Source organism: Alnus glutinosa, chromosome 11, assembly GCF_958979055.1.
Source record: "Alnus glutinosa chromosome 11, dhAlnGlut1.1, whole genome shotgun sequence".
Taxonomy (NCBI): domain Eukaryota; kingdom Viridiplantae; phylum Streptophyta; class Magnoliopsida; order Fagales; family Betulaceae; genus Alnus; species Alnus glutinosa.
In genome coordinates this window covers 13,069,134-13,082,995 of record NC_084896.1, presented here as the reverse complement: position 1 = coordinate 13,082,995, position 13,862 = coordinate 13,069,134, and the positions used below count along the sequence as shown (strand labels likewise).

The 13,862-nt window shown below is 38.0% G+C and overlaps 1 protein-coding gene across 3 annotated transcripts; it reads right to left on the bottom strand.

Moving 5' to 3' along the window:
- Window positions 1-2,276: 2,276 nt before the first annotated feature.
- On the bottom strand, window positions 2,277-13,278 carry LOC133881910 (ABSCISIC ACID-INSENSITIVE 5-like protein 5). Of its 3 annotated transcripts, none has more exons than XM_062320979.1 (5): window positions 12,397-13,278; window positions 11,950-12,021; window positions 10,993-11,022; window positions 2,801-2,880; window positions 2,277-2,589 (listed from the first exon to the last, which is right to left on the bottom strand). In XM_062320979.1, the coding sequence occupies exons 1-5, from the start codon at window positions 13,006-13,008 to the stop codon at window positions 2,550-2,552; spliced, it is 834 nt and encodes a 277-aa protein (XP_062176963.1). In that variant the 5' UTR covers window positions 13,009-13,278; the 3' UTR covers window positions 2,277-2,549. The 3 variants fall into 3 exon arrangements, with proteins under 3 accessions (XP_062176963.1, XP_062176965.1, XP_062176964.1); XM_062320981.1 differs by having other exon boundaries at window positions 2,277-2,595; window positions 12,397-13,277; XM_062320980.1 differs by having other exon boundaries at window positions 2,277-2,880; window positions 12,397-13,276.
- Between the last annotated feature and the right edge of the window lie 584 nt (window positions 13,279-13,862).

Here is a 13,862-nt window from a genome sequence, read left to right as displayed (position 1 = left end):
TGCACGCGCGTCCGGACTGGGGCTGACTGACATCCGGACGATGATATTTGAATTACGATTCTTGCCTTAAGGAGAACGCGCGTCCGGACAGGATACCACATCGTCCGGACGGTTGATCGATCTTTCCTTTATCGAAACTTGGAAAGAATCTGAGACTGGTCGAGTACCGAGAGGCGTCTGGACGGGCTGCTGAGACGTCCGGACGGATGCAAGCTGGATAGAAACTTCTCGACACAGTGGAGGGTCCGGACGAAAATGCACGTCGTCCGGACGGATGATGCTTGGTCTGACTAGCGTCCGAACGGTATGGCACGTCGTCCAGACGGATGGAACAGTGGTCAGATGTGCGTCCGGACGGCTGACAGGGAACCGAAATCTTCGATCTTTCACGCAGTGCAAAGTCTTCTAAGAGTGCTTTGAATAGTGGAATCCCTGATTATAGCATCTTTATACACACAAGTGATTTTGTCCAGAATGAGGCCAAAATACTAACAAATTTCTTTCAACTTTGTCCTTACTATTAAAAAAAAACATGTACTTTTCACATATTTTAATTGGCATTGAATCAAAATTATTAATTATATATATATATATATATATATATATATATATATATATATATATATATATAAACCAACATTATTCTTCTTCTTTTTTTTAAATAAACAAAAATAAAATAAAAAATAAAAAACCAGAACGTGAATACAATGTGGTTGGCCACCCACAGCAGAAGCCGAGGGTGGCCAGGGAAACCCTTGATGAAACTTGGGGGTGGCCGCAACCACACCCGAATGAATGATTATTCCTATGAAATAATCATTTCATTCTAGGGTTCTATTCTGCGAAACAAACAGGCCCTAAATATGTAATTCTATTTATATGGTAAATGATTCTAAAACTAACATTTATTTTTGTATACATAGAAGCAATCCTTTTATTGATTTTTATTTTGTTATCTATATAAGTGGCCGACCCTTAATCCATTCAACCGTTCAAATTCTTACAAAAAGTCACCATTGTATGTAAAACTAGCCCTGCACATTGTTCTACAAAGGAAAGCTAAAGAGTAATCTAAATTAAGGCAAGTAACACTAATGTAATCATATCCAACAAATACACTACATTTTTCTTAACCCAAAATTGTTATCCGTGCTATTGGCCCAAATTTGTTGCATCCAGTACTGCACAGAATATTAAAACGTAAACAAACAATAATTTTGAATACGCACACAAGCCATCTTGAATCAAGTGTATTATAAAATAATACTAGCAGCTGAATTTTCCCGTCTTAAAAATTCAATGGTAGGTCGACCACCCACATAAGAAACTAGAGGTAGCCATGATCACCCTCGGAGCAGCTTGAGGGTGGTCACGGCCAGCCCCAAGCATCTTTGGGGGTGGCCTTGGCCACCTCAAGCGTCTTCGGGAGGTGGTCTTGGCCACCCCAGATGGCACTAAGAGTGGTGCGACCACCTCCGGTTTTGCCGTGGGTGGCCGATATGGTCAGTCAACAACTGAATTCCTACAATACAAATCTGTTAAAATATATACATACTGAGTATTAAAAAAAAAATGTTAAGTATTTTTAGTAATTTTAGTTCAATTCTAATGAAAGCATTTGTATTGTCACCAAACTGGAGAATACGAATAACTTTTCGATTCCCAATAATAACTATTCATTTTCTAAATGAAATAGTCATTTCGCGTACCAAACAAGCCTTGTGCACAATTATATGGTCTCAAAGAAAACACAAACTTAAAAGTAGCTACTCACAAAAGAAAATACAAACTCAATTTGTTATTAGATTAAGAGCTTCTTTACATGCAGAAGACATGACCGAAAGACTCGTGGAAAGTCGTGGCTAAAACTCTTAAGAGTTGGATCCAAGGTCAACAACCGAACTACATTCAGTCTTTCTCCCAGACTAAAAGTAGGATCAATTACATCAATCTTTTCTACCTCCCCACACCCATTTTCATACTCCCTTACAAAGCTTGTAAAATCACCATGAGATTAAAAGCGTGTTTAGTACGAATATGGGTCTGAAAGCGCGTTTAGCATTTCTCGTCTTTAAATGATAACATTCTACTGCATCTATGTCGTTCTTTGTCCCTCTTTAACTTTTTGGCTTCTCCAATTGCAAATGTCACTCATAAATCTTGAAAAAGAAAATACCCCCAACCCCAAAAATTAAAAATAGTTGGGAGAAAATGTTGATAGCTGTCAAGTAATGAAGATTGACCAATTATGCACCCGCATCAGTATGTACCACCACTTTCATATCAGAAATCATACATGTTATGCTCCTTAATTTCACATGTATATAAACATGTAACGCAATACTAGTACAAATTCGTCTAGATGTATCAGGTTCCCCTTCCATCAGGCTGAGGGAAAAACTATATGGAAAGGTTTTTTTCTTCTCTTTTTCTGTTAGTTTCTTTTTACAATCTCCAAGCAAATTCACCAGATAATTTGTCATGGATTATCCCACGAGATGTGGATTACATTGACTTTCATCTTCGGACCTAATGAAACCACTTCAAGACTAGGGTGCTCTCAGCTCCACTTTACAAATCAACTCCCAACTGCTTCTACAAGATAACCAGCAAAAGTAACCTGAGTTCTTTTATTTTTTTTTTTTCAAAAAAAATATATATATATATATATTAATCTGACACGTTTTTTTCCTTCCTGTTTCAACGCTTTCTATTTTATCACTCTATAAAGTTGTCTTCCTGCTTCATCAACTCCCTTTCTGTAGCTTTGAATTACACAGGCCACAGAAACCAAACCTACCAGTGCACAGAATGAACTCTGCGAAGAGCACGTCGTTGTGGTCTTCGCTTCTCCACAACTGGAATGAGGTTCTGCATGAGCTGCATGTAAATTAAAACCATCAAAATAAAAAAGGAGTTAGATAAACACTGCCATATTAAGACACTACAAAACCAAATAAATTCATTTCATTTCATTTTTAAGTGGATCCCTGAGCCACTTTGTCTCTGTAAAACCAAGCCATTTATTAGTTTTTCGGAGAAGAGAATTCTGGCAAAGAGAGTTACTACAAACAGCTAGTTTGAAGCAGCTTTATTATCTAATCTTCTCACAGCTGCTCAAAACAAAACCAGATGGGCAAATCCTTGAATATCTCAACATTATTATTATTATTATTATTATAATTGCAGCCCTTCTCAACAGCATTACTATACGTCATCATGATCAGGAACAAAGTCAGGTTGGCCATTGATGTCAATGAATAATTCCGAAGTTCATGAATCTAGGAAAAACTTCTCAACATCTTAGAAGGAAGGCACTTTTTCACTCAAAAAACTTGTAAAAGCTCGAGTCACTGACAAAAACAGTTTATTTAACAACACGGCAGAATTATGTTCACCAAGGCACATGTAGCTTGCAAACGCAGCCATTTTATATTTATTTAATGTTTTGAAACCATGTGTTCATTTCTCTATTTCATCATGTCAGGCTGCCACTCTTCTCATTGTCAATTTCTGAGAATTCCCTACCGTATTTCATAAAAGTTCTTTCTTTCCACAACTTTATAGTAGTACAGAATATAATAACCTTAAATAGTTTTGGGGAGTAAAGAAGCATTTGCTTTATCCTTACAAATCAAGCTTACTCCAAACAAAATATTCACACACACACATAAATATATAGCCACACGGTTTGTGAAGCCTGAGGACCAACTTGCTGATATTTTCACAAAGGCATATGCAGGCCAGACTCGTTTAGAGTTTATGTTTTCCAAAGCTGGGCTTATATGATATATATGCTCTATCTTGAGGGAGAGTGTTAGAATGGTAGAATATATATTTTTTTCATAGAAGGTTGAGCTGTCCTAGTGAGGTGTCCCCACCAGCTATCATTCTCAGAATAATCCCTAACCATTGTAATATATATATATATATATATATAGTGAGGTGTCCCCACAAGCTATCATTCAATATCTTTTTTTTTTTTTTTTTGATAAGTAAAAAACCAATCTCATTAAAAAAGCATAAGGCGCCCCTTAGTACACCGGGAGTATACAAGGAAACACCTAATTAGAAAGAGGAAAACGAGCGAGTAAGTCAGCAAAAGTATAAGACAAAGGGTGGACATAAACCATAGTCCAAAAGTACAAAGGTAGAATGAGGATAAAATCTCTTCCAAGGTACTTTCCAAATCCTCAAAGCTCTTATGGTTTATTTCCCTCCATAAGCACCAAAAGAGGCAAATATGCGCCATTTTCCAAACCACAGTGCTCCTCGGCCTTCTAGAGGACCACCAACAAGCAAGCAAGTCGACAACCTGTCTGAGCATAACCCAAGACATTCCGAAACGATTGAAGAGAGAAATCCACAAAGCAGAAGCCACATCGCAGTAGAGAAGAAGATGATCAACGGACTCCCCAGTCATCTTACACATATAGCATCTGTTTATCACAATAACATGCCGCTTCCTAGATTGTCCAGGGTAAAGATCTTGCCAAGAGCCACGGACCACACAAAAAAGTCAACTCTTGAGGGAGCTTGACTACACCAAATGCTTTTCCAGGGAAAGCAACTACTCCCAATGTAAGTTGAGTAAAAGGACATGACCTTGAACAAACCTGTTTTGGAGGAGACCCACCACAACTTGTCTTCGCTACCTCTGCTCACTTCGACTAAGTGCAACGCCTGGAAGAAAGAAACAAAATCATCCACCTCCCAATCGTGAGCCTTCCTAACGAAGCTCACGTTCCACTAGTTGGAATTGCCCAAGAACTCCAAATTATCCGCAACGAAGACGTCCTTTACACGGGTAATACCAAATAACGCTAGAAAAGCTACTTTAGGAGCTGTGTCCCCACACCACAAATTATGCAAAAACAGATCTTGGAACCATCCCCCACAACAAATCTAGTGAATCTTGAGAAAGAATCCCAATCTTTTCTGATGTTCTTTCACACACCCACCCCAAAGACACATGTCGGCTCGAGAGAGCAGGCGCCATAGGCTGCCATATTTAGAATCCACGATGACTCTCCACCATGCATCTCTCTTAGACCCAAAACGCCATAGCCATTTGCCTAGCAGGGCGCGATTAAACGCCCTCAAAATTCTGATTCCCAGCCCTCCCTCAGAAATCGGAGAGCAAACCTTGTCCCAGCTAACCAAGTGATATTTAAATTCATCGCCTATCCCACCCAATAAAGAGCCACTTTGGAGCTTCTCAATGCGATTGGCCACATGAGTAGAAATGGGAAAGAGAAACAAAGTACTACGTAGGAAGGTTGGAGAGAGTACTCTTGATAAGGGTAGCCCTCCCACCCTTGGACAAATACAACCTTTTCTAACTGGCCAAGTGACGCTCCATCTTAACCACAATACCATCACAGATAGACTTAGCCTTGTAACACGCCCCAAGCGGTATATCAAGGTACTTCAAGGGCAAAGAGGAAGTCCTGTAGCCCAAGATGACAGCCAACTCAGCAGCATTATCCACATTGCCAACAGGAGCCAAGAGGGATATGGCCAGATTGACCTATAAGCCAAAGACAGCTTCAAAACATAATAAGAAAACACGCAGGTAGCGGAGGTCGCTAGGGTTAGCCTCACAAAAGACCAAAGTATCATCCGCGAACATGAGATGTTAACCACGGGAAGCCTAGAACCCACAGAAAAGCCTGAGAGACGACCACTGTCAACAGTAACAGAAAACATTTTGCTCAAAGCCTCCATGACGACTACAAACAAAAGGGGAGATAGAGGATCGCCCTATCTCAGCCCTCTAGAACTATTGAAGAAGCCGGACGGAGAACCATTAACCAAAATAGAGAAGCGCACCGAAGAAATACAATATGATATCCAAGAGACCCATTTTTCCCCAAAACCGCATCTTTTCAGCATGAACAATAAGAACTTCTAGTTGATGTGATCTTTTGCCTTTGTAATATACAGCTTGCAAAGCACCCTAGGAATACTAGACTTGATATAGCTATCCAAACATTCGCTGGCTATGAGAACGGAGTCCAAAATATGTCTACCTTTAACAAAAGCGTTCTGAGGCTTTGAGATAATTTTCTCCATAACACGACTCATTCTATTAGCAAGGACTTTAGCAATAATCTTATAAATACTACTCACGAGGCTAATAGGCCGAAAATCCGCAAGATCAATCACCCCAGGAGTCTTGGGGATTAAGGCAATGAAGGAGGCGTTGAGGCTTTTCACAAATTTGCTATGAGCATGAAAATAAAAAAAAGACCCCCATGATATCAGATTTGATCACATCCTAGCAGTCTTGGAAAAAAGCCATGGGGAAGCTATCGGGACCTGGAGCCTTATTGAGGTTCATACCTATCTTATCTCGGACAAAATGACAATCTACTTCAATGTTTTTGGTTTGTTCGTGGAACACAAGATTTGAGGCAATGTGTAGAGCAGCATAGTTATCACAAGATAGTGGAATAGGAGTAGGTGTTGGGAAGTGTTGTAACCAAGTAAACTCATTGGCAGTATGGGTCACCGCTCTATATCTAGCTTCTACACTCCATTAGGCAACAGCATTTTGCTTCTTACTTTTCCATTTTACGAGATTTCCTCCTTGAAAGGTACAATATCTTGTAGTGGACCTTTTGTTTGACGGTGATCGTGCCCAATCTGTATCAGTGAAGCCTTCCACTTTGAAATGGTCACTCTTCGTAAACAATATGCCTCAACCTATGGCTCTCTTCAGGTACCAAATAATACGAGTAGCAGCGTCCCAGTGTGAGTCCCAAACTCTCTATGAACCGACTTACCACACTAACTGCGTATAAGATATCTGGCATTGCAATAGTGAGATAATTGAGTTTCCCAACCATTTGACGATATCTGCTAGGATCTAGAAACAAATCTCCATCTCTCAAGAGTTTTTTATTTGGATCCATAGGAGTATCAACAGGTCAAGCACCTGGTCTCCTTAAGGATGTCAAGTACATGCTTCGTCTGAGATAAATTGATGCCTATGTTAGATCTCATTAGATAAGTCTCAAAAACATTGAGTTTTGAGGAAAAACTAGAGGGAGCTGGAGATAGTGTTGCTAGTAATCTAGTGGTTCATAAATACAATCCGAATAAGATACGAATGGTGGTTGCAAAAATGATAATTACAGATGAGTGGCCTGTACGAATTGTGGAAGGTTTGAAGGGCTTTTGAAACTAGGTTTCAGGTGCCATCTCGCATCACTGCAGCTAGAGATTGCATGAAACTTTATAGGAAGAAGGAAAAGTTGAGGAAATTGCTTAGGTCTTCTGTTCAGGGGGTTTATTGTCTTATTACTAATATATGAGCATAAGCGCAAAATCTTAATTAGATATGTTTCACTGCACATTTCATTGATGATGAATGGATTTTACTCAAAAGAATTAGGGTATATTTGGCATGCGAAATAGACAGGGAATGGAATAGCTATTTCGTTGTTTGGTTAGTTTTTTATTCTTAGGAATAGCTATTCCTCCCAAAAAGAAGAGGTATAGCTATTCCTTTCATGTGGAAGAGCATATCAATTTATCTTCCCACAAAAACCCTTAAAAGAGAACGATTGACAAAGCTGCTATAGAGAAAAAAACATTACTGTATTTTTATGTTGTCAATTATATATATATATATATTAACTTCTTTTCTGTTTTTGTGGCTAAATGAATCTGAGCTGTCTTGGGGCCCTTGACAAAAGACAACTTAATAACTTAAGAAAAATGCCTATGTTTTTATGTTGAAATTTTAGGTTCGATATGTTCTTTTCACGGGTGGTATGACTATCTTCTTCTTTTTTCGAACTGGGTCTTGATTGTTGAATGAGCCGAAGCTGTTGAAGAGCACATAATAACGTTTTTGGGCTTATTTAAAATAGGGTACCACTGGGCCAAAACAGGGGAATTAATTTAAATTGGGCATTTCAGAAAATTTTGGGTTCCAACCCCCTTCGGTTCGACCATTATATGATAGCACTTTTCCAACCCAAAGGGGTCAGTTTACAACCCTACTATGTGGTTGCTTATATAAATATAGACTTCATGACCAATACATGGTCAAAAGCATTTGAGGGGAGTTCCACTATTGACTGATTCCATATCTAATTCATACAAGTTTTTTGTTTCTAATCTTATGAGCAGTTCGGGTGCATTTGGATTGCGATTTCGTAGACAAAAAGTGGGATTTTAAATCAAATCGCAAAAAATGAATCGTTTGAAAATTGTTTTTTTTTAAAAGAAAACTGTTTTTTCAGATCGCAAACAAGGGAGTGATTTTCTGAAAACACAGAATTGTATAGGCAAACTAGCGATTTTAAATGTCAAACTGCGATTTTGCTGAACACTTAACTGCATTTTTAAAAGAATACTTTTTCAAATCACAAATTTTAAAATTGCTATTTTTAAATCGCATTTTTTTGGAATCGCAAACCTAAAAGGACCCTTCACCTATCAGTGTAACTGTGCCACCAACTGTACTATGGCATGGTTTTGACTCATTGTATCAGTTCTCAGAAATGAATCTGCCACAACATTTTTGGGATTGGGTTGAGTATGGACGGACGATGCTATAATGATAGATAACTGTAAATCAATATTGTACTAAACACAGTTTTCATGTGTTTAAAGTAGCTGTAAAAGAGAACCAAACGAAAAAATAAAAAAATTAATGAATAACAAACAACAGTTGATTAAGTGAGACCATATGTGAGCAGCATCAGGTGCAAACATAAAATAAATATTTCCATAAGGCGCGCAGAAATTATGTGGTTGCTAATTCATTGCATCATAGATAATTTGAATTATTATTAGATTATCTTAACATTTTGAACTACTGTATAAAAAGCATGTGAGCGGAACTGTTAGGCCTAATAAATAACTATTGACCATACATCCGTTTGAACCATTCCTTTACATATCAGACATCTGTGCTCTCCAAGAACAGACAGCAAGGCAACAAAATCTGTTTAGTTATCTAAAAACTCATTTGCAGTTGATGTAAAACACCATGATAGAACTGGAAGACATACTTGTCCCACCAGAAAAGAAGGGCTTATAAGTCTCCGAGATGTGGTACTCAATTTTAATTAAACTCCCCTACACCCTGCTATCATAAATGGACTTTTTACTACACATCCGATAGAGATCCTGTCTTGTTCAGAGTTCAACATTGATAAAGAATGGACAGCAACTTTAAGGTTCCATAAAGATGTTGAACTACAAAGATTAAGCAACTCCATATAAGGGGAAAAAAAAAAGTTTACTCAAAAGTTGGAATTTAGTTCAAACAGGGTACCACCTAAACATTGCAAGTACCTGACAACCTATGGGTGTATTGCAAAAATCATACATTTGCTGGTAATGGGTGGCAGGGAAAAAAAAAAAAAAAAAACTCCAGTCACATTAAGTTTGGTCGTCGTACTTTTGCTACTAGTAGTTTTTCCCATTGGTATTTTGAAAATCCAGTAATCATGCTTTCTTATGTTAAATTATCAATGACTTTTTTTTATCAACTAGTGAAAACATCGAAAACTCTCCAGATGTCTCAAAGGTAATCATGATAAACATGCTAAGAAATTGGACAGGGATACATGGTAACATCTATAGCTGCTCCAACCAGCTATTTGTTCTCATCTAAACTTAACATAAATCAACGACATGCTTTCAACTACCACCTACTGGTCTAAAAGAGTTTCTATTTTGATATTTTTAACTTGCTTGGAACATCAGTTTCTAAGCATTTATTGATCAGTGTAATCACTATGTATGAGCTTGCCTAATCCACAACGTCCTAGACGTTTTACTTCCAACTGAAATATACTCGGTTCTAATTAGTCCACCTACACTCCTTGCCTATTTGTGCATACTTCTACTTTCCACCAACTCTTGAAACATGAGCTTTAATAATTGTTTATCACAAAGTACTAAAAGATTTCTAACCGTAAAAGCTTTGAATAAATAAGACACACTTTCATACTTAAATTCAATAACATTAATAATGAATTGAGACTAAAAAGATATTTAATTTTTCAAAGTTATGAAACATGAGAAACTCGCATAACAAGTCAATAAAGGTTATAATCATATAAGTCAACCCTTCCGATCGATTTTTATAAAATTTTCTTTATATATATATATATATATATAAAGAAATCATATCCAAACCACTTAAAGCTATACTAGACTAAAATGACAGAGACCATAAACCATGCCATGAATTCGGAACAAATTGATAGAAAACAACCAAAAACAAAAGCTAGCTACAAAGTGAATCCAACCTTCTAAACCATCAGAATATCTAGACTTCATTCCTACCAAAATGAAAACTACCCTTATAATCTAGAGAAATGACCAAACTTTTATCCCACTTTGTTGATGTGACACCACCAATCAGACCTTGAATTAACCCTTGTTTCAAAAAAAAGATTCAAGGCTGATTGACAATGCCACATTAGCAAAGTGGGACAAAAGTGTAGTATATAGACTCATAAATCTAATAGCTTAAGTACCCAAAAAGAAAAAATCTATAACAACAAGAAAACTCAAAAGTCTTAACAAGATACACTTCACAACTATATAGGACTTGACTGTTGCATGTTGACATCCTTCATATCTAACCCTAAAATTCCAATATTCCTGTTAAATCACCACTTATTCCAAAAGCTTAAGTCTTTAACACTCCTCTCACGTGTGAGATCAGACAGCACATGGACTATTTTAATTAAAATGGGAGTAAATGACGAAGACAAAGTTCAAACTCAATACATTTGCTCTAATACCATGTTAAATCACCACTTATCTCAAAAGCTTGAGCTAATAGGAAAGTGTGAATTTAATCATTTAATTAATACTTTAACAATTGTGTCCCCTTATGAGCAAGCCAAGACAAAAAATTTATTAGGTGATCTTTCTCAATCTTTGTTTCATGTATATCAATCAACCTTTAGCTGGTGCCTAATTTTAGAAAGCAGATACAGGATAACAAATGCATACCTGCTTGAATCTCTCCTTGTTCTGGTCAACCTGCATTGAGAATTTTGATTAGCCAGAAACTTCTGAATAAATGACAGTCTAGACAAAGACTAAAGAGCAAGCTAGTGATAATCGAAGAAAACAAAACAAAATGATGATCATCTTACTATCTAGATAAAGGATAAAGCGCAAGCTAGCGATTATTAGTCAAAAACTTCTGAATAAATGACAGTCTAGAGAAAGGCTAAAGAGCAAGCTAGTGATAATCGAAGAAAACAAAACAAAATGATGATCATCTTACAATCTAGATAAAGGATAAAGCACAAGCTAGTGATGATTAGTCAGAAACTTTTAAAATGTCTCTTGTACGTTACAACTTAAATACAATTTTTTTTTTTTAATGACAAGGAACCCCTACACTTTTTCTTTTCTTTTCTTTTCTTTTCTTTTCTTTTTTTTTTTTTTGACAAGGAACCCCTACACTTTCTCTTCTTTTCTTCTTCTTCTTTTTTATTTTTTTTATTTTTTTATATTTTATGACAAGGAACTCCTCCAAGGCAGGGCCACTTCGTGTACCCACTTGGACCACTCCTGTCAGGTAAACCTTGAACCCGTGTAAAGCGCCCCCTCTACACGGATTGGGTAATACTATAGCTTCATGGACAGACTAGCCCCAAGGGAATTCGAACCTTAAACTTCCTGGGATTACCACAAAGAGAAAGGTCTTTACCACTTGAGCCAAACCCTTTGGATGACCGAAGAAGCCAAAACTTTGTGTCATTTGAAGCCATCTGCTAAAGCTCAAGATCAAGCTAGTGATGATCGAAGAAAACAAAACAAAACGAATATAAACCCCCTTCTTCTCATTAAAAATTAATAATAAATATATATATATATATATATATCATCTTATAGGAATCATGAATTTACTACATACGAAATCCATGAAAACAAATTTATATGCCAACATAATCTTACCTCTTCCCTTAACAGCCGTGCATTCTCCTCCTCCAGCTGGGTCACCAGAGATTCTAGCTCAACTGTGTAAGCCTAAAAGTGAAGAAGAACACGTTTTAGACTCATCAGCTCAAAGAGCAAACAAGAAAATTACCATTTGATTAATGAAAAAATTAAAATTAAAATGGAAAAGACATCAAAATTCCCCCCCCCCCCCCCCCCCCCCCCCCCCAAAAAAAAAAAAAAAAAAAACAAAAGCTAGACACCACTAATGGCCGAGCTGAGGTGAATTTCTCAGGATCTAAAACAACAACAGGTAAAATAGGTTCCAAGAAAAAATTAACCTGAGAAACACATAACAAGAAGAGAATAAATAGAATGTAGGATTTTTTCCGTCACTCAAAAGACAAGAAGATCAAAATCAATCTCTTCATTTGCTCAATAAGCAAAGTAGGGTGAAAGAATGACCTGCTTGCGTTCCCTGGACCTGGCGGCGGACTCTCGGTTCTTGATCATCCGTCTCTGCCTCTGCTGCGTGGCCTTGTCCACCACCGCCTCCTCTACGGCCCTTCTCTTTGCCCTCCCTCGTCCAACCCCGACTTTCCCTTCGAACCCCACCGCCCCCGAGGACTCCACGGCGAAGCCCCCTGGCCCCGGCACCACCGCAAGCACCCCTCCGCCTCTGACATCCTCCTCCCTCACCGCCCCAGCCTTGGTCAGGAAGTCCTCCAGAGTCATCTCCTCCAGCTCACCCCCGCCTTCCCTCTGATTATCCGACCCAGTCACGATCTCCTTCCAGACCTCGTCCACCGTCTTGTCGCCTAGCTCCTTCGGGTGGGAGATCGAGGAAGAGCCGTCGGGGTCATGGGGGTCCGGCAGTGAGAGCTGGTTTTGGGCCTGGTCGGAGGAGTAAAGGTTCTTCAAGAAGTCGTCCATGCTGAGGGAGGCGACGAGGGTCTTGGAGGGGGAGGGGCTTATTTGCTGTGGCTGTTGGAGATCGGCGAGTATGGTAGAGAGGGAACAAATAGAGGACTGTCGTGGCGGATCAGGATTGGTCGTTACTACCTTCGAAGACGCCATGCCCGGATTTCCAGGGCTTTTTTCACACACTCTTTCGGGTACACACTCTCACTCTGTGAGTGTGTATTTTTGCGCTTTTCTTGGGTGGCACTGGGAGGGGATCAGGACGAAGAAACGGTGATATATGGTAATTATATATATAATTTATATTTTTTCTTTTCTTTTTTGGAGTGGAGCAGAGAAAGCGAGCGTGAGTCTCGCGGAACAGTTTGAACTCTCTACTCAAAAAACCAACTCACAGACAGAGTGAGAGAAGAGAGAGATATGGAAGCTGCTGGAGACGGAGGAAGGACATTTCTACGACTTCGTTAGGGGCATTTAATGGTAAATTTTGGATGTATTTTCTCTTTTTTCACCCTTTTTTTTTTCTTTGCCTTTTTTTACTATTTATGGAGATAACTTCCAGAGATTCGAAAGGTCCTTTGGCAGTTATTGGGTTTGAGTGCTGACCGACAACTGACCCGGCCACTTCGCAATTCAAAATAATAATAATAATAAAAATAAAAATAAAAATATATCTTACTCCATAATTTTTTGTCGAGACATGTTGCTTGTATATTTTTTTTATATATTTTATTTTTAAATTAACCATTAAATCTGTAAGATTTATATATAAGTTCTTGCCAGCCCTATCGATCTAATAATTAATTTAGAAAATAGATATATGAGATATGTATAAAAAAAATAAAAATAATCATTTTTTTGCTGTGACGACCCATTTTTTTTTATACAAACATAAATGAGTCATCACAGTGGCACGATTGTTTGTTGCTCAGTCAACATACGCTACACATTTCATAACATGTACCTGATATTTAGGGTTTCATCTATACAGCAAATAACATAGTCAATAT